The 22,772-nt window shown below is 36.4% G+C and overlaps 1 protein-coding gene across 2 annotated transcripts in view; it reads left to right on the top strand.

Moving 5' to 3' along the window:
• The window catches only part of FMN2 (formin 2), a 134,135-nt gene extending 117,824 nt beyond the window's left edge, over window positions 1–16,311 (top strand). For both annotated transcript variants that reach the window (XM_065729833.1, XM_065729825.1), the window contains 3 exons: window positions 1,684–1,833; window positions 14,692–14,773; window positions 15,503–16,311. In XM_065729833.1, coding sequence (XP_065585905.1) covers window positions 1,684–1,833; window positions 14,692–14,773; window positions 15,503–15,529 — 259 coding nt within the window. In that variant the 3' untranslated portion in view covers window positions 15,530–16,311. The remainder of the gene's footprint in view (window positions 1–1,683; window positions 1,834–14,691; window positions 14,774–15,502) is intronic.
• The last annotated feature ends 6,461 nt before the right edge of the window (window positions 16,312–22,772 follow it).

The following is a 22,772-nucleotide window of genomic DNA, read 5'->3' as shown; positions in this document are numbered from 1 at the left end:
CCCTCCCTTCCTTCTTCCATGACTGCTCTTTCCTCACTAATGCACATTCTTTTCTGTACTCTCACCAAATGTCTTAAAAGAAAACTAAGAGTCTGTTCACTTGAGAAATGGTCACTAAGCAAACTTTGCAGTACCTGTTTGGGCAATACATGTTTCATTTTTCTCAGAGGTGTGAAATGAAATCCAGAGAGGGCAGATGAGTTTCCAAAAGCTGTATGATGCAGAAATGAATTTGGATATAGGAACATAGGCCTTCCAAATGGTAGTTCATAATTTGATTCAAAATGCATGCACAGAAAGGACACAGTAATTGATATTTACAGATGTTTTGTTTCAAAATCTGCTGAAGGACAAACAGGAAAATTTGACGGGGCTGACCCACAGAAAAGTACCAGAGAAAAGGTATTTGCTACCTGACTGAAATCTGAAGGATATCTATTCTTAGCTAGCAGTGTCATCTAACTGTCTCTTTGGTTTTGAAATATATGTCTCTCCTTGTATCAGCTTCAAGACATGTCTAGTTTGGCAAATGTTTACACTTCCAAATCAGATATTTACAGAGCATGGTAATATTGAGGATTTATTGCTGTGCATATTTCATTCGATGCATTGAGATTCACTTTATTTGCTTTGTCTTTCAAGTATGAATTAGGCTACATTGTCTTGTAGCACAGAGGTTATAGTATCAAATGTATAACAGTTTTCCCTATGTCTTCTAAACAGTGCTCTAAGACTGCCAGCTAGTAAATAAGGGGAGACCTATCCAGCCAGCAGAATAAATAAATAAATATATGTATATATATATGTATATAGTTTGATCTGCATATGTAGAGAAATTATTTGATTCATTTAGACTTGTACCGTTAAGTTCTACTGTGTTGCAGCTGACACCTTGTTCATTGTTAACAGACGTTAGAAAGGTGTGACATGTTAACAATGACAACCAGCCATGCTGCTGCTGTTTCACATTTCATGAACAGCTTCTCTCTCACATCTAAAACAAACTTTCAGGGAAACAAGTAACCTGTCTGTTTCTCATTTGTGTATGTGCTTAGAAATTAAGTGACAGCTGTTAACCACAGCTGTATACATTCATAAGGTTGTACCATTTCCATAAGTAGTCCTCACTGGAAGGAAAAAAAAACACTGGCTATCCAACAGGTTTCCAGAAAGTAAATGTTAGTGCTGGTAATGTTAGTTGAGGGGGTTTTGTTTGGTTGGTTGTTTTGTTGTTGTTTTTACAGTGTACTCTTGAACTTCACTTAGTCTGGGCTTCCTGTTCTGTGGGATGTTTTCCTGTGAGGAAATTCTACATCATTGCCTCAAATTTAAAACATTATTTATAATGGCATTTCACTGTTTGATTCCTTTCATTGTATTCTCATTTTTCAGGTCTTAGCTTCTGGATATCTAGATTTGCATTTTTCAGCAAAGTGCATTACTTTTAGCTTTTGAAATAAAAAATGATTTTATCAGAAGCAGGATAAATGCCAGACCCCAATTTAACTGAAGAATCATATATATGTATCTATCTGTATATGAAGAGCTAAGAACTGTTGTTTTTATATTCTTAGATCTGCTACCAAGGACAATTAAATGTTGCATCAGTTTTAAATAGGGAAAAAAAAAAGAATTCTGCATCTTTAGTTAGTGAGACATTTGTCATTTTTCTTTCTTTGACAGCTTTTTGGAAACTGCAGCCTATTTCTGTATGAAACCAAAAATGGGAGAGAAAGAGGTATCCCCGCATTCTTTCTTCAATATTTGGCATGAATTCAGTTCTGACTTCAAAGACTTCTGGAAGAAGGAAAACAAACTTGTTCTTCAAGAAAGGTACATTTGTTTGTTTTTTCAAAGGCTTTTCTCAGAGAATGTTATTGGGAGCAATCACATGGAAACCAGTCACTGTTACTTCATTAGCACAGGGACTCTCACTTCTTTTTTTTCCTAACAGCTTTTTTTCCTTTTAATCATAATTTTTGAATGGGACATTAATACCAATTTGTGATAAAGTCTTTCAAGTCTGTTAACTGAATGATGGTTTTGGTAGACCACGTAACATCTATGCCTCTGTGAATGCAAGCAGGCAGAGACTTCTTTCGGGTTTGAAAGATGATAAAAGATTTCCCATTCACGTATTTTCTGAAAACAAGACATTGAGACATGAAATATTGTAAATATTTTTCCAGTTAAGTTGGGGGAAAAAAAGAAAAAGCAGAAGAGAGCAGAAAATGCACTTTGACCCCACCTTAGGAGAAAAACTAAACTAAACAGTATTATAAATCACAGCCTCCTTTCCAAATGCCCACATAGCATAAATGACATAAAGAAACATGATCATACTATCTGTTCCATGTATTCAAAGAGCTATGAAGTTTGCTTTCATCTGTGTACAGGTATTATAGTGTGGTAATTTTTTGTATATAAAAATGATGCCTCAAATTAACCAGGTGCTTAAAAAGTAATAAGTGCTATAAGAGTTCAAATTAAGTACAAACACAAGAACTGCAAACATTTTTATATAATTCTGCATCTGCTAGCAACTAAAGTGATCTCAGTGTATAGACAATGAAGCTACTACTGTGTCTTGACATTAACAGGACTGAAGCTGTAGGTTCTCTAAATGATTGACATCAGTTCGTGTTTAGGTAACTTAACTATAATAGGTCTTTATTCCAGAGAACTCACCCTGTATAAATGTCACAGGCATCAGATTACTGGCTTTGGAAGTTATTGATAGCTTTCCTTAAGCACCGATATGATCAATGTCATTTATGCCATATATGTTTAGTGTAAGTGAACACATTTTGGAATGAATAATCACACAGTTGGGAAAGCTGGATTCTGTTTGTATTGCAAGAGGGCAGTGCAAATGTTACACTGTACTGTATACCATGCAGTAGTCTGATGATATATTAATTTTACTGACTGTAAGCCTTGAAATTAAGTAATTAAGTACATTTCTTGAGAATTGAGTTGGCAGTTAAATGATATTTCCAGTTTCCTATGCAGGGATTTAGCTACTAAAGTAATTATTGACCAGCAGGAATGCTATATCATTATGACCACAATTTACAATACACATTCATTTTATGTTCTCTTTTTGGTTCATCTTCTTTTTTGCTTTTTGTCCTCTCCTCTTATCCACTCTAGTTTAGTAAACCCTTTGGCTGCATCTCTATGATAGTTTAGGCATTGTTTTTAAAATATTTTATATCACAGTTTATATGTGGACTGCTTAGGCAAAGGAATTATTTGTTAATAGTGGCTATTCTGTATTTAATCTCTACAGATTTGAGTCACATTGTTTTACAATAATTTTCTCAAAGGCTTTTCATACATGATATTTCCTAAGGTGGCACTACTTTTCATTACTGATGTTAAAACTATATGTGCTTTAAACAAAGCGGCCTGCCAATTCTTATTTTAAACATCTTTCAGTCAGTGTTTTAACTTGTATATTGATTTGCCAGGCATTTATGTGTAAAAGATAAACACTGAAGTGTCAGACTGCACATTTCTTTCCAAGACAAGGTAAAAAAAAAAAAAAAAAAAAAAAGAGAGAGAGAAATGACATGAGGTTAAAAACAAAATATTTTTTTCCAAAATTTTATTCTGCTTTTACCCACATCTGTCTGTTGAAATAAAGCAGAATTGGAAAATATCATCCATAGAGAAAATTATGCATGATAAACTGTTAAATATGGTAGGAATAAAAAGAATATACCTGAAAATTACAGCAAAAGCCTATCTCTACTGAAAGGTTTTCCTAAACATAATATTTTCTTTTGTTGTTGTTGTTACATGTAGTCAAGGCTATGAAGCATTCCAATTACATTGTTATATGGGCTCTTAAACTTCTAAAAATTCTGGTGTTATGTTTATCCTAAAGATGTATCCTTTTAAGTGAAAATTGTAAAAGTAGTATTTCTCAGTAAGCAATATAAGACAAACAGGGTCTGATCTGATTATTTAAACATTGGTCTTATTATTGTCTTTTCATTATATTTTTGATGTGTCACCATTAGGCTATGTTTTCCTGTTTGTACTCTGAAAACTCATAAATACATTCTGACAGAATAGCTTACACTTTATATGTAATCACCAAGAAAGTCAAGAAGAGCTGACATGTACATTAAGTCCTTTAAAATGTTGTTGCAAAAAAGACTGAAATTGAACCTTGCAAACTCTTCCTGTTCAACACTCTCCTATCCGTACATATATTTTACTTTCTGCATACCCTAAGGTATGGTGTAAGTTGCTCTTCTTAGGAAGTTCTTGTAAGCTTTCCTTCTTAGGAAAACTCCTAAGGGATCATACTGCCAAACTTGAAATGCATATTTTTTTTCCTGCATAGACAGCAGGTATCTCATGCTAACTGACAAAGTTAATGCAGCAACACTTTTCTTATTAAATTATATTGTTATTCCCCTTTTTTTTCTTTTTTTCTTTGTATTTCTGAGATATTCACCATAAAATGCGTTATTCCAGTCTAGCACTGGAGATAAGCAAAGGCCCACAGGCCTAGACCCTACCACCTTCCTAGAACTTTTCCTATGACTGAACTAGTACAAAAGTTCATGAGGCAACACCTTTCAAACCACTGCAAAAGGAAGTCCTGAAAAGCAATTTAAAAAACAAACAAAGCAGCTGCTGTACATGGCCATGAAAGATAAGGTTTGCAAATCAATAGTAACTGAAAATGAAATTACTTAGAAAATAACATTTTGCGTGGACTGCAACGTGTTATTGTTAGGATTCTAACTCTATCTTTTCTTTACCGATGGGGAAAACATCCTGGCTTATAATAGTAATAAAAATAAAAATAAAAAATGGTAGTCAGTCCTTTAAGAACCTTTATGTTTAAAAAAAAAATCAGAAGAAAAAAAATTCCATTGCATTGTTCTCAAAGATTAATATCAGTAGACCTTGGATTCAGACCTTACTAGAAAGTGGCAGAAGCATTTTTGCAGGGCCACAGCTGTACCTTCCCTTTCTCTGCATATGAATGGAATACTGGCACTTGTTTTTCAGTCCTGCCCTAAGTGAGTGTAGGTTTCTGCAGATTTTTTTGTTGTAACAGAGAGCCAGTGAAAAATTACAAATATAGAGGGATTTAAATTTGTGTTCCTAAACAGAAGGAAAAGAAGTTGGAGTGGGGGGAAGTGGAATTGAGCAGGTGTAAGCACCTTTTAGATATGCGCAAAATGTAAATAATTTTCATAGGCTTAGTTTAGTTCTTGCCTTTCTGAAAAGGTGCATCACTGAACAAAGAATAACTATATCAGGGATACCAGCAGAGGAGAGTTCATAGGCCAGATCAAGATGATAATAAAATTCTCAAAGTCACATCTTGCATCACACTAAGCTTGAGAATTTCTTTTGGCTGGCTTTATTCAACCCTTTAACTGCTTCAATAAATCTTTGACACATTAAAAAATCTGTATATTCCACCCCCTCCCCCCCAAAAAAAGAAAAAAAGACAAAAAAAAAAAAACCCAACTTTCTCAAATGTAAAAATTTCCCGTTCCTGTAAGAATAGCAGCTAAGTTGGCACCTGGTGTGTCACACTGTGTATATCTAGATGAAAGGGAGATTCCTGGCCAGCATGTCTCCACAGCTCATTGATCTCCCTCTGCAGAAAGACTGGTATGTCTCCCTACAGACTCCTCGGCAGGATGATTTAAAACTTGCTGTTGAGCAATTTAAAGTCTGGCACTGGATATCTGTACATTGCACAGTGAGGAGCATATTGGTAAGCTGCCACTTCTGCTTGCGGAGGAGGGCATTAAATCCCACAGCACAAGCAATGGTCGTCTCAGAGAAATTTAAGGGATATTTTTTTAATGCTTATAATAGGAACCAGTGAGTCAGACTTGAGTGAGAAATCTGGGGACATGGGGAAAATGCAAAGAGATGTAGAGATTGAAGAAAAGAGTAGAAAAAAATATATGGAATTGCAATACAAGAGGAAAATTGATAGAAATGTGGAGTATGTTTAATGGAGTTACAAACTCTTGTGCTGTGATGCCATCTAAAAGCTCCAGTCATTATGTTAGTAAGCAAACACTTTCTCTGACTTAGAACTTTAATATCACTCTATTGCTGTTTAATCAACTGGGTTGCGTGCTGCTAGACTTTGTTTAACAATGTCAAAATTGCATGTAGCTATGTGTCTTTGAACAATTAAAATACCCTTCAGTTTTTAAGAGTATTTTGAAATTCTAACTTCATTAAAAGAGTTTCTGATTAAAATATATTGTGGCAAATTACAGACGCTGAAATATATACTTGAAAGAAGAACACATGAAAGATTCAGAAGCTAGGAAGAGTTCTTTGAGGCAGTGCCTCTAAAAGGGGCAGTTTGCTGTCCAACTGGGAGAGGTTACTCAATATTTCAATATTTCTGTTCCTTCCTTGTGCACTTCTGGCAATTAGACTATTTTTCAATTGAAACATCAGGATTTTTGGCTAGGGAAGGAGTGTGGTAACTCTCATTTTTAGGATTACTTATAAGGGAAAGATTATTAAAAAAATAAAAATATTTCTGAGAGTTTTTTAATCTGAATCTCTGGTAAAAATTATTCAAAAGAAAAAAAGTAAAATGAAGGTATTTACAAGTCTCTTTCTAGCTGTAAACCAATCAGTGTGTATGAATTCTAAGTCTGAACAAAGTGAAAGGTGTACTATAAAAAAATTCCAAGTTTCACTTCTCTCTTAAGTGTTGTGACTTTCATCAGATTCTGGAATGCCGCCAAGTATTTAGAAGTAGAGCTTTTCATCAGTCTTATTGATTTACCTGATGTTGTAGTGTCATGCAGGCATGCTGCATTGCATTTTAGTATTTTGTGCATAAAAGTAGACAGATAACAACTGTCATCGTATATTGAAGTTTGCCTTCTCTTATCATGACTCTAATGTCAGCTTGATTGTGACACTTTAGGATAGCCAAATGCTGATATCATGATGATATTTTCAGATTTTGAAACCCTTTCCTGTTTCTTGCCTCTTGAAAGATAGGATGATATTTGTGATTAAAACAGCCCAACATAATAGATATTTGGAGATTAATGAAAAAATTGTGAGAAGAAATTTTAAACAAATTTTTCAAACAGGATGTGCTATGTTTTCAAGACTTGTAAAGGCAAAGTGATCACTACACTGGCATTTGAAGTATGCTAACGTATTGAAAGGTTCTACAAATAAATAGCATTTGCCACTAACTTATCTAGCTACTCGAGTTTGATTGCTTTCTTACAGAGAAAGCTTGCTAAGTCAGTGCATATATTTGTCATAATGAAAACAGCCATTTAAAGTGCATGGCTGTGTGCATATCTTATGGCCGTGAGTACAAAGCATAGTATAGAAAAAAGAACCCTGTCTTTTAGGATAAGAAAAGGGTGATCCTTCTGGATTTCCTGGTACCTGGACAAACTATCAATTCTGTTACATCACAGAGCTGAGCTGAAGGCTCAAACTTCCAGAGTCAGACCACTGAAGAAGAAAACCTTTCTCTTGCCACATGATAACACCAGCACAACATGCAGACTCTTGTTCATTGCTGGTGAAAATGCATAGCTAATGGTGATATGTGTTGAAAAGGAAGGTCATCTAGCTGCAAATCTACTCTATGAAACAGTGTTATTATGCTGTTTCTATCTCTTTCCATGGAAAAATGAATAGGAGGCATTACTTTTGGAGCAATCTAATTGTATTTTCTCTTACATTTTCCAGGTAAAATTTCCTTTTGTATTAAAATTATCATATTTTAAACATGGATTTTAACAGTGCTGTGGGTTAAAAAAAAAAGATTTTCACACATCTGTGTGTATTTTTAACATAGTTTATTTTTATTTACAGCATAGAACAGAATAATTCTTTTTCAAGAGTGAAGAAATTTCCATAATTTTTTCATCCCTAACAAGCCAAATTAGAAAAATTTCATTTTTACAAAGCAGTACTTCTGATTATACAATACTGTGAGTTTTGTTGTGCCTTGCAAATTTGACTTGCTGCGAATTTGAAGGGCTCACATTCAATTCTGTTGGGCTCAAAGCTTTGTTTTAGGCCACAGTGATTTGAAGCACACTGGAGAATACCTTAATTGTATATCCCTAAGTATGTTCTATGCTATTGAACTAAGTATTCCAGGTCCTGCTACAGGTTAGTCTATATGTTAAGTGGCCTGATGAAAACATTTTATGTGCTTGTCCTGGGTCCTCTGAGCCAAAGTATGATTAATCACTGTGTTCTTTAACCAGCTATTGTCTACGTCATGGTCTTTGCAGTAATCATGCAAAAAAACTGGCAGGAATGTCAAGATAGATTTATATATAATCTTTTTGTTGGTAGAAGAAGCTAGGTTTCATCAGTCAGTTTAATGGCACCAGGTACGTTAAAAAGTGCTTCTTATCTGTATAAAGTCTTTGCAGTCAGTTACTGAATCATATCTGTGTCATCACTTCAGTCCTATTGGAGTGAAAGTAAAAGCTCTACATTTTTTGCTGCACTTTTGAGAATTGTATTTTTTCTCAACAGTCACTTTTTTCACGAAAGAGAAACTCCTTAACAAAAAAAAATAAAAATAAATATTTCAATAGTTCAGTGACTGAGTCAAAGAATAAAATTTAGGTCAATTACTCTGGAAGAGTTTTCCAAAGAAATAGCTTTAATGTTTTCTACTCTTGATGTCTTAAAGTTATCTAGTACTTGATTTTTATTTTTTTGTGGGGGGAGATTTTTTTTTATTCTTATTTGTGAAGGTAGTAAAGGTACTGTTATTATAAACATGTTATCTCTACCCCAAACTAACCTACATTATATATTTTGACATGCAAAACACATTTTATTTATCTGATAAAAAGCACTTAGGAATATAGAGAATATTGGCCTCAGCTTTGCTTTATGTTACAAAGTACAGTATGTCTGTAGAAAAATTCATTTGGGTTTCATGAAATACATTTTCAAGCCACAGAAGTAATATGTCTGCGTTTATTGTGGAAGGTTTTGTGAGCAGCTCTAGTATCTAAAGCATATAACATTCCAGCATTCTCACTGTGCTTACATTTGTCATGTCTTAGCACTTGCTAGTGAACTGTGAGGCTACCAAGCCTTGATGGAGCCAGTAAGAAATGAATCTGTTACAGATACTTCAGTCAAAATTATTAATGTTCAGTGTTGGGAAAGTGGCTCCACTTCTCAATGGACTGAATGATGACAGAAATACTTCAAGCCTTGATAAGATTGTGGCCAGGCTGGCTTTTGGACTAGAAGGTAGATATAGGTAGTCTGTCTTTTCGGTTTGTAGGGTTGTCTGATTCTTTTTCCCTATATACAGGCCAAAGTGTAACTTACTTGTCTATTTGTCTTGTAGGTTGTCTTTAAACTTAATCGCATGTTTGTTTCGAAATAAATATGAGGTAGAAGGAAGGTAAAGTGTGTTTTTACAATGATGGAAATAAGAAACTATTTCTTTTGTTACAGGTGATGCTTATCAGACACTCTGAATCTTTCTATATAGCAGAATTTGAGGCATTAGTTCTTGAGCTCTGTGATTGACTATCCGTTTACTTGTATACTTTTAACTGAACAAAGGATTGCTTACTATTACTTAATGTTCCCTACAACACTTTATCCTTCTTGGGGCTGTTCAGAAAGTAATCCTTTTTGAAATAATGAAAGAAACATCTGAAGTAACTTTAATTAATAAAGTACTTATATTGTCCGGATACCCATCATGAGCACTCTTACTATGCGTTACAGAATCTGGCTTGGACCTGATGTTGAATCTAATAACTGCTAATACCTCTGCTATAAGATAGCTATAAGGAATTAAGCAACTTTCTGGTTGACCGAGTTTTATAGGACTATATTCTTATGAAGGCAAAAACAAGAAATGTCTTGGGAAAATAAACAACATGCAAAAAATGCCAGGTGTTGTGCTGATGCTAACTTTCCTGTAAAGAAAAATAGGCTCCCTTTAATCCAAAACTGACATTGTGAGGAACAGGGCTTAATAGCATATGAACCCATCAGTTTATTGAAAGCGAGTTGAAAAAGCTGAAAAGTATGAAATAATTAAGAGCATCAGTCTTGCTGAAGCGTTATAACGCACTGCAAGCTTGTGAACATTCCTATCACACTTTAACTGGCTTCTTCAAAAGCATGCCATGTGACTTTTCATAGAATCATAGAATATTCCGAGTTGGAAGAGATGTACAAGTATCATCAAGTCCAACTCCTGAATCCACACAGGACTACTCAAAATTAAAATCCTATGTTTGAGAGCTTTTTCCAAGCACTTCTTCAACCCTGGCAGTTTGCTGCTACGAAAGCTGCCCTGCCCTGGGTTGAGTGCTTGACCGTCCTCTTGGTGATGAACCTAATTTCCAGCCTGATGCCATTAGACTCCCTTAGCATCTCTTTCTCTCACCCAATCTCAGAACTTGTCTGGAGTTGCTATCCCACTTCAGATACTCAGTTGCAATTGACAGTGAGATTCCATAAAGCGAGCGAATTACCTCTATCACAGAAAGCATTAGTTGCATGCAACTGTTTTGACTAGAAACAGATCATTAAAACAATTTATCAGCCTATACATGTGCCTGCCTTTGCCTAAGGATCATATATCTCAGGCACAGAGGGCACCCACTTTCCTCAGACTCCTGTTTCCATGGCTTCCCTCAGGGAAAGAATGCACTGACAATTGAGTTCTCACTCTAGGAATATCTTGTTCACTGTTTCATGCATTTTGAGTGCTTTGTTCTCTACACTGGCAAAACAGCAATGTCACTTTGGCCTGGAGCCTGTAAGTATGTCACTGTCTACAATTTCTTTCCCGTTTGTGACTGCTGGGAGTCTCACAGACTCATAGCTGTTGTGCTATTTTCTCCAAACATCGCCCTCCCTCTTCTGAAAATTGAAAGAGATCTGTAAACATCTTCATGAAGCAATAAGAATTGTCTATAGTTGAATATTTAAGCTAGTCATCCTGATATGACAACTTGAGTTCACGCAATTTTTGTACCTCTTGTTCTTGGATTACCTTGCATCTCTGCATTGATAATAGTCCTGCTGAAGTCAGGGGGAAGTAGTACAGGAAAGGTCAAGCAAGATGATGTTATTGCTCTCTGCAACTACCTGCAAGGAGGCTGCAGCAAGGCAGAAGTCAGTCTATTCTGGGCAACAGCAACAGGACAAGAGATAATGGCCTTAAGATGTGCCACAGGAGGTTATGATATGTTGGAATTTACCATAATGATAACCATGTCTTGAGTTAACAGAAGCAAGGTGGTTTTGCCTATATGTTGAAAATTTTATCTATGAGAAGATGAAGAATCCTTCAGGAACGGAAGAAAATATCTATTTTTTTTAATTGCCGGTGGCAATTAAATATTATTTTCCAACTGAATTGAGGTTACTGTACTTATCTCAAATGCAAAATTTCTTGAATTTTAAATGGTCTTGATATTAATATCAAAACAAATCCTTTTGCTCTTTTGGAAAGATTTAGGTTATATTAATCTTAAATTGAATAAAATCATAATTTAGTTTAATGGTCAGTCTTTGGAAAATATATGTGCACATGCAGCTGGTTCAGATGTAGTGCTGCAGAAGACTAGTAATTGTCTTTGTTTCTATATTTCACCAATATGCTGACGTTTTAAAATTTAGAGATAGCTGTAAATGTGTACAGTTTTATGTACTTCTTTTTTTAACTTAGTTATAATCTAGTGTCCTGACAGTAAGACATTTACATTTCTAACAAAATTTCTTGCTGGAGATGTATACGTATAGGTCGTAATGGCTTCAGCAAAGCCTTATCTAACCACTTGAATCTTTGTGCAGGCTCAGGGCCAGGAGTCAGTGAGCTATCCCAAACCCACACAGATGAGTCAGTGATATGGTTGGAACTGGAACTGAGTGGCTAGCTCTCAGCTTTGTCTCAAGCGTATTAGAGAATAATGCTTCTCATCTTGTGCATTCCCATTGTGATAAATAAGTAGGTTCAAACTACGAGGAATTTCACACAGACTCCCAAAAACATCAGTACTACAGCTATACTTGAGAGACAAAAGCCTCTTATATAATCTTAGAAAAATGAGTAGCACAAGCTTTAATACTGTTGGTCCTTTTTTTTTTTTTTCCTTTTTCAATTGCAGTTTAAGTAACATAAATTAAGAACATCTTCCTCCTTGTCTGTCATTGTTGTATTTTGTTGTTTCAAGCCAAGGCTGCCTTTCTTCAAACATCTATTTATCTAAAACAAACAGCAAATTTAGAGATTTTATACTCACAATGACACTCAATAGGACTAGCTTTCCAGGAAATAACTCTTCACTGTATTATCATGAGTTCCATTCCATGCAAGGATTCTTGTTTTGAATTAACATGAGACCCAGAGGGAGCCGAGCTGTCTTATGAGCTGGTATATTAAGCAAGTGGCAGTCTATCCTTGAAAGGGGGATACTTTAATGCAACAAAGGCTGGAACTAGAGATTCCCTGACATTTCCTGAGAATAACATCTGGATCTGTGTGAAATAGTTCAGTAAATATTTTTCTATATTTTACATGCTGTCATTTGCATGATGAATAGCTTGAATTCCTGCATATATTAGATTGTTTCTATAAAGCAATAATCTTGATAACTTTGGTAGTATGTCTACATTCCCCAGAATTTCATACTAATTAACCCCCCAGGTAACGTTTCATTTTCTTATTTAAATTACACCTACTAATGATGAGAGTCAGTTATAGTTGTATTTCAGAAAGACAAAATGATAGCTATTTTATATCTGTTATAGTGGTTTTTGATAGCTTGAATATGCCTGATTGTTTTGAAAAGATCATGAGAGGGCCAGTGTCACAAATACTCTTCTTCATTCAGGTGTATGCAGAAATGTATCAGAAGAAAAGGTGGCATTTTAGGGGAAAGAGACAGTCTTTGACTTTTATTGCATACCGAATAATTCCCTTAAGAGTCTATTTAGAACTATCCCTGTCACTTTTATTCAATCTACTTAAATACATTTTGAAGGTCAATTATTTGTCATTTGACATTTCTGCCTTTTATTTTTTTCTCCACCTGTGTGCGTAAAGTTCTTCCTCCCTTAATAAAATATGTCATTCTCAAATGAACAGAGGAGCTTACTGGAAGTGGTGGAAAAATAATAATAATAAAAAAAAGTTTAAGTTCTAAAAGTATAAATTTGAAACTCGTGAAAAAAATGAGGTGTGTCTGATGAATCTAGATGAAGGAGAGATAAATGTGAAGGCAGTTTTTGTAATGTGCTTAGCAGACCCAGCTGGAGTCATATTTTCAAAAATCTGGCCCTTACCGCACACACACAAAAAAATATTTGAAAATAATATCAATGTGAAGTATGATTCTCACACCGCCTGTGTAGCCTCAGTGAAATAGCAGACATGCAAGTGGTCTGGAGATGAACTACAAGGAACCAGCCAAAGATATATCATTTCTTCAATATCGTTTTACTGTTGGTTATTTTTCATTGTTGGACAATGATGAAAAAGTAGAGTAAGCGCTATCCAAAGTCTATATTGTTAGCAAGAGCAAACCAATATAGGATTTACATTCTTATTTTCTACTTTCCTATTTATAAATAATAGTCTCATCTCTCATAAAAAAAAGCACATCTCACACCCTTTAATGGCATCATAAAGAATGGGTTTATATAAGTCTTTGAAGCTCAGAGAATTCATAACTTAAATCTGCATTAGTGTTTCAATAACCATGTGTGTTTGTAAGACTGATCTCCAAAATGAGTAAAAATGTTTGAGAGACATTTTATGGTGTGCCATTGAGCCTACCAGACTGATTTTGGCAGACTCCCAGTCTGAATGCAGATGTCTGTCTTTTGGGGCTTGTTCCCTATCTGAATGACTAAAAGGACATTTATCTCATTAAAAATGTAGCATTTTGTGGTATTTTATAAGCCCTAATTTGGTACTATTTACCAAGTCAGGAAACACTAATGTATGACACCCTCACATGGGGAACCTGCTTCTCTCTTTGCACCCAAGTGTGTTCATGTAAGCTCTGCTGCTCACCCTGTTTTGGAGAGAAAAAAAAATGCATGCAGTGATGTGCACCGCCTTGGTTGTAAATAGGATAATTTTTAACTGGAATTTTTCAGGCAACATTTTTATGTTAAGTTGGGGAGCAAAGACTGGAAATGTAAATTATTCTGCTTTGCCATTTTAAATACAAACAACATTGGATTAAAGGGAAGAAAATTTGATGAGAGTGTTTAAACTTCATTTGAAGTACTGATGTCAGGAGTAGCTGAAGAGATTTAAAAGTAATTGTGGAAATCAGTTTTCTTAGCATTATTTGGCTTGAATTTTCTGAAAGCTGGTCTTCATGTCTACCAAGGTAATTAAATCCTGCTAGATTTCAATGTAAAGCTATCATAAGTACTGATTACTTTTGTAACTAGCATTTAATGTGCCATTGATTATGCCTGATCTTTTAAGTACCATAGCCTGGTGGTATGTCGACAACAGCCAGGGAGTGGAAGTGCTATTTTGTAGAGCCTATTAATGAAGATAGAGGGAATAAAATTGTCCATTTGTGTTGTCAGATTTTGTTTTTTTAATGTCATATACTGTGCTATCTTCAGAAATCATTTTGGTCTAGGTGAATACTTATAAAATGTGTCTTGTTTCAGAGTTAAAGAAGCAGAGGAAGTCTGCAGACAGAAAAAGGGGAAATCACTATACAATATAAGACCAAAACATGATTCTGGAATTGTAAGTAAAAATTGTAGCTACACTTTCGTTGCCATCATTAATTCTACCTTTTTCTCCTTTTCTTCTTAGTCATCTTGTTCTTGATATACTTCTGTTCAGTTTTCATTTTTTTATTGTTTAATGTTTTTATAAGTAGGTGTGAGATTAAGAACCTGAATGTTGCCTGTTGTTGTTATTCCATAAGAGACGTAGAACAGAGTAGTGTGTTCTTGCTCTATCCTGCCAATATCTCCATCTCAGTCTTGGTGTAGGAGGGCACCTAGATGGGAGACAGTCTTCAAGTGTTTTCATTCTCAAATTACTGTTTTCTAAAGTTGCAGTATATAAGGAAGATTCATAATTATATGTATTACTTTTAAATAGCAGTACTCAGAAATGAAAATACTATGACTGTTCCGAAAACAGATAAATAAATGTAATGATGGTAATCTTGTCAATTCATTATTATGAGACTTAGAGGTTGATCTGAATACCAGGATCTTAGATTATTTGGCACTGCAGAGATTCCTATTATTACTGAAAATTTGACAGACAGAAAAAGAATGTAAATAAATTATTTCCCAAGTAGTGTTTAGGTGCAGTTACTTCAGTTCTGGTTTTGAAGGGATAGTATTTGTGAATCCCGTTCTGGAGTATAATTCAATGTTAACCTACGTGTTTGTGTGCTTTCCCAGTGTGAATTCATCGTCTTGCTCAATTTCCTGCGTGCTCATATTTATTCTTTTTCAGAAAGCCAAGATAAGTATGAAAATCTGACAGAAGAAAAGCAAAAGCCATTGTTACCTGGTTACCAAAACTCAACACGTCTGTGGGTGGGGTGTGAGGGGGAAGGAAACTACATCATCTTGATCATTTGCTTTCTTGACCTTTTGAATTCACTTTCTGTTCTCTGGAGTTTTCCACCAATTGATGTGTTAATGTACATTCATGAATGAGTGTGATCACTTTAATGGAGTGCCCGGCAATAGATTAGATATTGACTTGAAACACCTTCCCTGTATTCAGTATCTCCTTTACCATTCAAAGATGATATTTTGTAAAGTGTATGGTATGCTAAAATAGGCCAAGTCAGCATGAATAAAAATGGTATCTGCGTCAGTTCTGAACATGCTGAAAATTGCATTAAGTTGAACTTCATAAGAATACTACTTGATAAACTAAAGCATTTCCTTCCAACTGGCAACGTGTGTCTAACGCAGATACTTCATGACACCGCACTTAGATTAGGGAAAGAAATGTTAATCCTAGTGAATTGTTTCTATCTGTTTCATGTTGGCATATGTAGTTTGTATTTTGAATTGTTAAGTGCTGCTTATACAGTATAATCAATGCTTTCCCAACTTGTTTGGTTGCCCTCCATGGCTAACTATTTGTGGAACAAGGTGTTTACTGTAACGATGTTTAAAATCGATAAGACAACATACTTTTACTACTTCATCTTTTGCCAGATAGTGAATGCCAGGTGGTAATGGGGGTCAGAAATCCATCATTTACAAAAAAAAAAAAAAAAAAAAGAAAAAAAAAGGGGGGGGAGCTAGGGGAGCAAGACAATAAAGAAAAGCACAGAAGTACTATAGAGAGAATATGAGAGAGATTTGGCTGTTATAGTTTGTTAACATATGAAGCAGCTAATACTTTTACATGAAGTTTAGAAAGTGTGGTATAGATTTAACTGCTGATGTGTTAAGTCAGAGGGGCTTTTGGCCACATGTACATGACTTCTCTTTTGGAATTAGCTTTATAGTTACTTTAAAACTCCTTTAGAGAGCCGTTAAAGGTGCACATGGGGACTGACATTTATGAAAAACAGTAGAAAATTCTAGTGACAGACACGGACTACTGACTAATTGATGTTAATTTCACACTTAGCACAGTTGCAGTTCTCCTTCAGGCTTTCAGTGTCCCCTGCTAGGAGATTAATGATTGAAATATATGACTTAGGGCTTCCACTGCAGAACACACGCTTTCTTCCTATTTGCAAGCTACAACTGATTATACCAGCCTTGATTTGTCCAACCAATAACAACTTTCCTCCAGTCATGATTAAATAGCACCAAAACAACCCTCCTGATTGATAATGTTCTGCTTTCAAGGCTCACTTTACCTGAAAGTAACCAGAGTGTGTGACTGAGTTGGAAGCGCATGCTTCAGCCTTGGAGCCTGAAAGACACTGAAGTAAAAAGCAAATGAGGTCTAACATGCGGGGGGGATGTTATTCTCTGTTTAATCTAGCACATCATCAGACATTCCTAGGTGTCCAGAAGCTACTATACTATACAGATGTCGTAAATAAGTGTGAAATATGACCTCAGGAATCTGTTGTTCTTCACATATACCAAGCACTAGAAAAGATGGGATTTTTTCACTATGTGAAAAGTAAGTCTCCTGTTGCTGACAAACCTATTTGAAATTCTGTAATCATAATAATTACTGTCAGGGATATAAATTACTGAGAATGAAGTTCTAAAACTTTCTGTTGATGGGAGTAACATTACTATTTGAGGAACTGAGAAGAAGAGATTATTTGTTGTTACAACTAACTTATGGAAAAAAAGAAAAAAACCTTTAAAAATAAAGCTATTTTAATGGCACGGATTCAAATCCATGTTTGTATTTATGTAAACAGTAGTCTTTTCCTCTTAACTTTGCTCCTAAGTGCAAGAATACAGTAGCATGTTTTCATTTGTAGCCTTCCTGTTCCCTTCAGTACCTACAGTATGTATATTATACTAAATGAAACAATAGATCATCTAACAAAGATCACTATGTGCAATACTGTATTTAGTGTTTCTATTTCAATTTTTTTTAGAATGTTAATTTATATGAAAATAAAAGGAATAATAATAAAATAGTTGCTTTCTCTTTTCACTCTCAGGCCGTGCTCCAGTTTGCTAGCAACCATGTACTAAGTGGCCACTTCTTATCAGGGAAAAACTAATGTGAAGGTGTCAGTGGAAATGGGGCTTGTGGACGTACAGTGATGGTAACTCCTCCTCACGTGGATATAATACCTCATCCCAAGTGGTGGTAGTGAAGAGCTTCAAAGTTCTTTACCTAATCAGTCTGTATCACTCACTTACCATGCTTGCGCACGTCTTCAGTAGCACATTAGGCTTAGATGGTTTGAATCATCTCTTTACAGCTGTGGAGGTGATACCCATGAGGAGCCTAACTGTTCTTACTGGAAGGGCACCTGTAACCAGCTCCTATTAACACTGCCTATGTAACATGCCCACCAAATTTCTTTAATGGCAAAAATATGTATTTAAAATATTCTCTGCATATTATGTCATTTCAATATATACACTTTTATTACATATATATGAATCAGATTATCATTTGAGTTAGAAGGGACTTCTGTAAGTCATCTAGTCCAACTCCCCGCAAAGAGCAGGGACACCTCATCAGGTTGTTCAGAGTCCTATCCAGCCTGACTTTTGAGTTTTCATGTCATTAATGTGTTGTCCAACAATGTGGCAGAATTGATACATGCATGCAGATCTGATTTAAAGGACAGAATGTATACAGCACAGAAGCTGAAAGTATTTGCATATCTGTTTTGAAGATCAGTGTCAAAGGCTGTACTAAGTCCTTAAGATACAAGCTGCTAAGTAAGCTCTTCTGTTTTGCACTAGACCAACCTATTAGGTTGAGCATGTCTCCCTTAAATAACTGTTTCCAGCCTGTTCTCAAACTTCTCAACAAAATAAAATCATCCTTTAAGTGCAACATCAAATTTGACCCACTGCACAAGTGGAATCCCAGCGTCTCATCATTACTTTTTTTCAGAGGCATACAGAGCTTTTTGAGAATGCAGGACTAATGTTATTTTGTTGCTTTCAGGAAGTGGAATGGTCTTTTAGGCCCGTCTCTCCCCATTTACTTGAATATCAAGCAATGCTACATTTTCTGAGCCTTTGTTGTCAAAACCATATATCACTCGTTGCTTAAATTGCAGCAGCTTAATAAGGACTTTTTTGCCTGAGTTGCAGATGTAACCTACCGAGTATGAGAATAAAGACCCTCCTTTTGAGAGGAACTAAGGTTTGTAGTGTTCTGCTTTGCAAATTAAAGCCTTTCAGAAGTACAGTATTTTATCACAGCTGTTATGACCCAGTAGTGATTGGCTTTTCTGTAGCAACGTTCATCACCCTAAAGAACTTCCAAAAGTCAGTTAACTATTAACCAACAGTGGCACTGGGAACGTGAGTAGTCACATCTTCCATAGATTGTCATCTTTCTTGTCTGATTTTTTAGTGATCAGCTTACAAGTTGAAAGCAGCTGTTAATTTCACTGAGAGAAAATACAGCAAGTCTTTGCATTGCTTTTATTTTGCTGCATGCTCTAGGTTAATAAGTAGGGTTTTGTTTATATCTAGCCCCTTATATCAATTACTTAACTTATATTGTTTTTGAACATCCATGGACAGAGTAAGTGAAACCTGATAAAGCTGAATTCTTCTGAAGATGATGTGAAAAGATCAGCAAAGGAAAAAGACAACGCAATGCCCATCGTCATTTAGGTCAGTACACATCAATTGAATAGGATTAGCATTACAGAAAGGGTTTTACAGGCTACTCTCTTGATTATTCTTGACTATGGTAGATCTGTCATTATCTGATAAATATTAATCCAAACTACTTGTAAAGGCATCTAATGGTAAGCTCACTGTCTCTAAAGTCTGTCTGTCATACCGTTCCCTTATTTTTTTTCAGCTACAGATGAAATTTAAGCTCTAAGAAATCAAGAGTCTTCATGTGTCACTCATCTGGAGCCTTGCCAAGTCAGCATTTTCCATAGTGATAGAACTTAACATTTGCTGCTCCCCTCCTTCCCCTGTCCCACAACACCAGTCACATCTAAGACAGACTGGATCTGTCTGACCGTCTGCCTCTTCCATCTCCCCTGCGAAACTCACCTTGCACCTGGGTTGATTTCACAAAAGGAGGGAGTTCATTGGATGAACATGTAAACTTCTAGTACCCTTCAGGAGCAAGGCAGAAAGGCTGAGAGAGCCAAGCTGGAACACAGACAGAAGTTCAATTGGGTGCTGGGCAGCAAAGCTACAAGTAAAGCACAACAGTGGCCAAGAGACAGGCAGAAATAAGAGTGGGGTGCTGGAGGGCATGGCTGCCTGTGCTTACTGGTGTAAGAAACCCCTTTCCTAGCTAAAGCTTTTCTTCATGATTTTTTCTTAGCAACTATCTTTTCTCTGGGTTGAGAAAAACAGCAGCAAAGACAATACTCTACACTTTGAAATGCATACGCTGTACTCATTCAAGAGCTGATAATGAAGGTTCAAACTCACCTGTATCTTAACAGACATTTTAAGCAAAAGCAAAAGCAATGAGGTCAAGATGATAGTTGCTTTTCTTAATGTAAACGCCAGCAGTTGAGCCAGTGGTGGAACTTTTTGCTTGTGTTCTTGTAATTAACCAAAAAAAGTCAGAGCTTGCACACAAAGAATTGACCTAAGAATCTATTATTAGTTCAATCTGCATCCTTCTCTTCACTTGTTGGTATTTTTCAGAGAGGTGGTAGCGCAGGGAATTAGTGTAGGTGAAAATTAGCTAGGCTTTCCCAAGCTGTCAGGGCAATCCATTTATTTGTGTCTCATGTGGTCAGAAGGAAGCTGGAAAACAGACTGATTAAAAAGTGGCTGGACACAAGGAGCTGAAGCAAAGCCTGTACATCTGGATGCCATGTAACCCTAGAGTAACTTTATTATTTAATCTATAATTTAATAGTAGACCTATAAAATAATTACATTATACTTAAAAGTATTTCTTCATTTTTTTTGTTGTTTTCATTTATAAAACAAGAATTAAATACAGTTTTAACCATTACAAGCTCAACTCAGTTTTTACATAAACACAGCTCCTAGAAGGAACTTTAAGCTGCAGCATAGTCATATTGCAAACTGATGAAACACCCAGGCAGGGTATAGCTTAAGATAAAGATTCTTGCACATTATTCCTAACTGAAGTTACCACGGTGCTTTTCTCTTTCTCTCATCCAAAATGACTGACTTTCAGTTCATTTCTTTCAAGTGGAGCCTGAGCTCCCTGGAGTCATAATAGATTACAGTTTTTCCCACTTGGCCCCACACGTGTACTGACAATATCAAGCATTGAATGAACACTGCCCATTCAAGAGTTGGCTTGATGCTGGTAGCACAGCAATGACAGCTTCTAAAAACAAAAAGGGGGAGGGGGACTGGTCTCCTTTTGCATTTCTGAAACATCACAGAAGAAAACACATAACTGTTTACGTAATAGGGCTAACACACCTGACCAACCTCATCCTGCCCGTGCCAATCCCCATAAACCGCTTGGTGAGCTCTCGTAGAGCTCAGTCCTGAAAGCCTCTTAGAGCAGCCTGTCTCACATAATGTGGCACTGAACTCTTGGTTGGCCAGAGTCCTAAACGCATTAACCCCTTGAAGTGGTTGCATGTAAGGAATCTGTAAGGAAAAGGCTCCCACAGAAAGCTGGTATCAGCAGGTGCAGATCCTGAACCCTAAGACATGTATTGGGGAGTCAACTTGTCATTTTTAATTTATAAGCTTCAGATGATTGAGCATGCATGGGCTTCAGTCTGGGGGAAGGGGCTGGTTTGTTTTTAGACATCTTATGATCTTAATGCAGCTGCTACTAATACAGATCAGAACTGAAACAAACAGGATACAAAGGACATACTCAACTCCACCCAGTGAGTAACAACACAGTATGCTCAAAATGAACTGCAAGTGTTCACCACCATAGATTATGTAGAACCAAACACTCATTGGGCTGCCAGTGCCACAGTGATAAGCGCTGACTCTCACTGCTCACCCAAGTGTGACCCATTCCCACAGCACTGACTGACAGGTTTGTCCTTTAACATATTCACACATTTTCCTGGTTTCCAAACATGGGATAGATGTCACTTTCAGCACGTGATGACACTGACGCATAAGGCAGCTTTTGCACTCAGTCCTGCAATGACCGAATTTCGTTCTTTGTGCAACAGTGCTTCTATACCTTAAGTGAAACACCACTAATGTTCTCAGCTCCTCTCCAATCCAATTACCTTCCACCTTCCCCAGTCTGAGCAGGCATAAATATAAGCTAATAAATGGATGTTGTCCTTTATGAAGTGAGAAACAGGCGCAGATCTAACAAACACATGAGCCTATTGAAAGCCTAGTTAAAACACGTCCATTTTAAGCCAGGCAGCTGACCTAGCAACCAAGTCTCTTACTCACCACATTTTAATCTCCGACATATTCTGTCACAAGAAAAATATACATGGCTAGGTCTATAATACTTTAAGCAGCTGTTTACTATAGCTAAGTTACAAAACAAACACTGCTGCAAAGACCACATGCTCAGTATATTCCAGCCACAACAGCTTAAGAATCCTTCTTCAGTCTGCTGATGTGATCAGAGCGGCTGACCTGACGTTTCACCCTCTCCCCTTCAGTTCTTATCTGCAGTTCAGACCACAAGCCCAGAACAGTTTGTCATTGCACAATTAGAGGTTTCTCAAGAAGCTGAGCCTCATCAGAGTCTCTTTTCATGTGATACTCTTTGTAGCTCTCCCTGGTCTGCATCACCTAGCCCTGGGCAGAACCCAGAACACAGTGGCAGCAGCAGTGAGTTCTAAAACAGCACAGCAGGGAGGCACCTCATCTGGTGGAGAGGAGTGTAGGGCAGACAGCTTTACTCCACACAGTGGAAACATTTAATGCTGCATTCAGCCAACTGGTCACTTAGATGCACAGTCCCAACTTCAGGGAGCCTGCTCCACCCCATAAGATTCAACTGTCAGATGATGCTGGACATAAAATGATGGCGAAGTGCATAACAGAGCCCATTACAAAGCTTTATCCCAGTAGGCATGTGACAAGGAGCCTTTCCTTGCTGGAGAGATGCCTCCTGAAATAAAAACAGACAGGAAAAAAAAAAAAAAGGAAGAACAAACCAAGAAAATAGGCAGTCTGCCCAATGGAGAGGG

This window comes from Cyrtonyx montezumae, unplaced genomic scaffold, assembly GCF_038088225.1.
Source record: "Cyrtonyx montezumae isolate F1298 unplaced genomic scaffold, pur_monq_1.0 scaffold_0, whole genome shotgun sequence".
NCBI lineage: Eukaryota > Metazoa > Chordata > Aves > Galliformes > Odontophoridae > Cyrtonyx > Cyrtonyx montezumae.
This window is presented reverse-complemented; position numbering and strand designations above follow the sequence as displayed.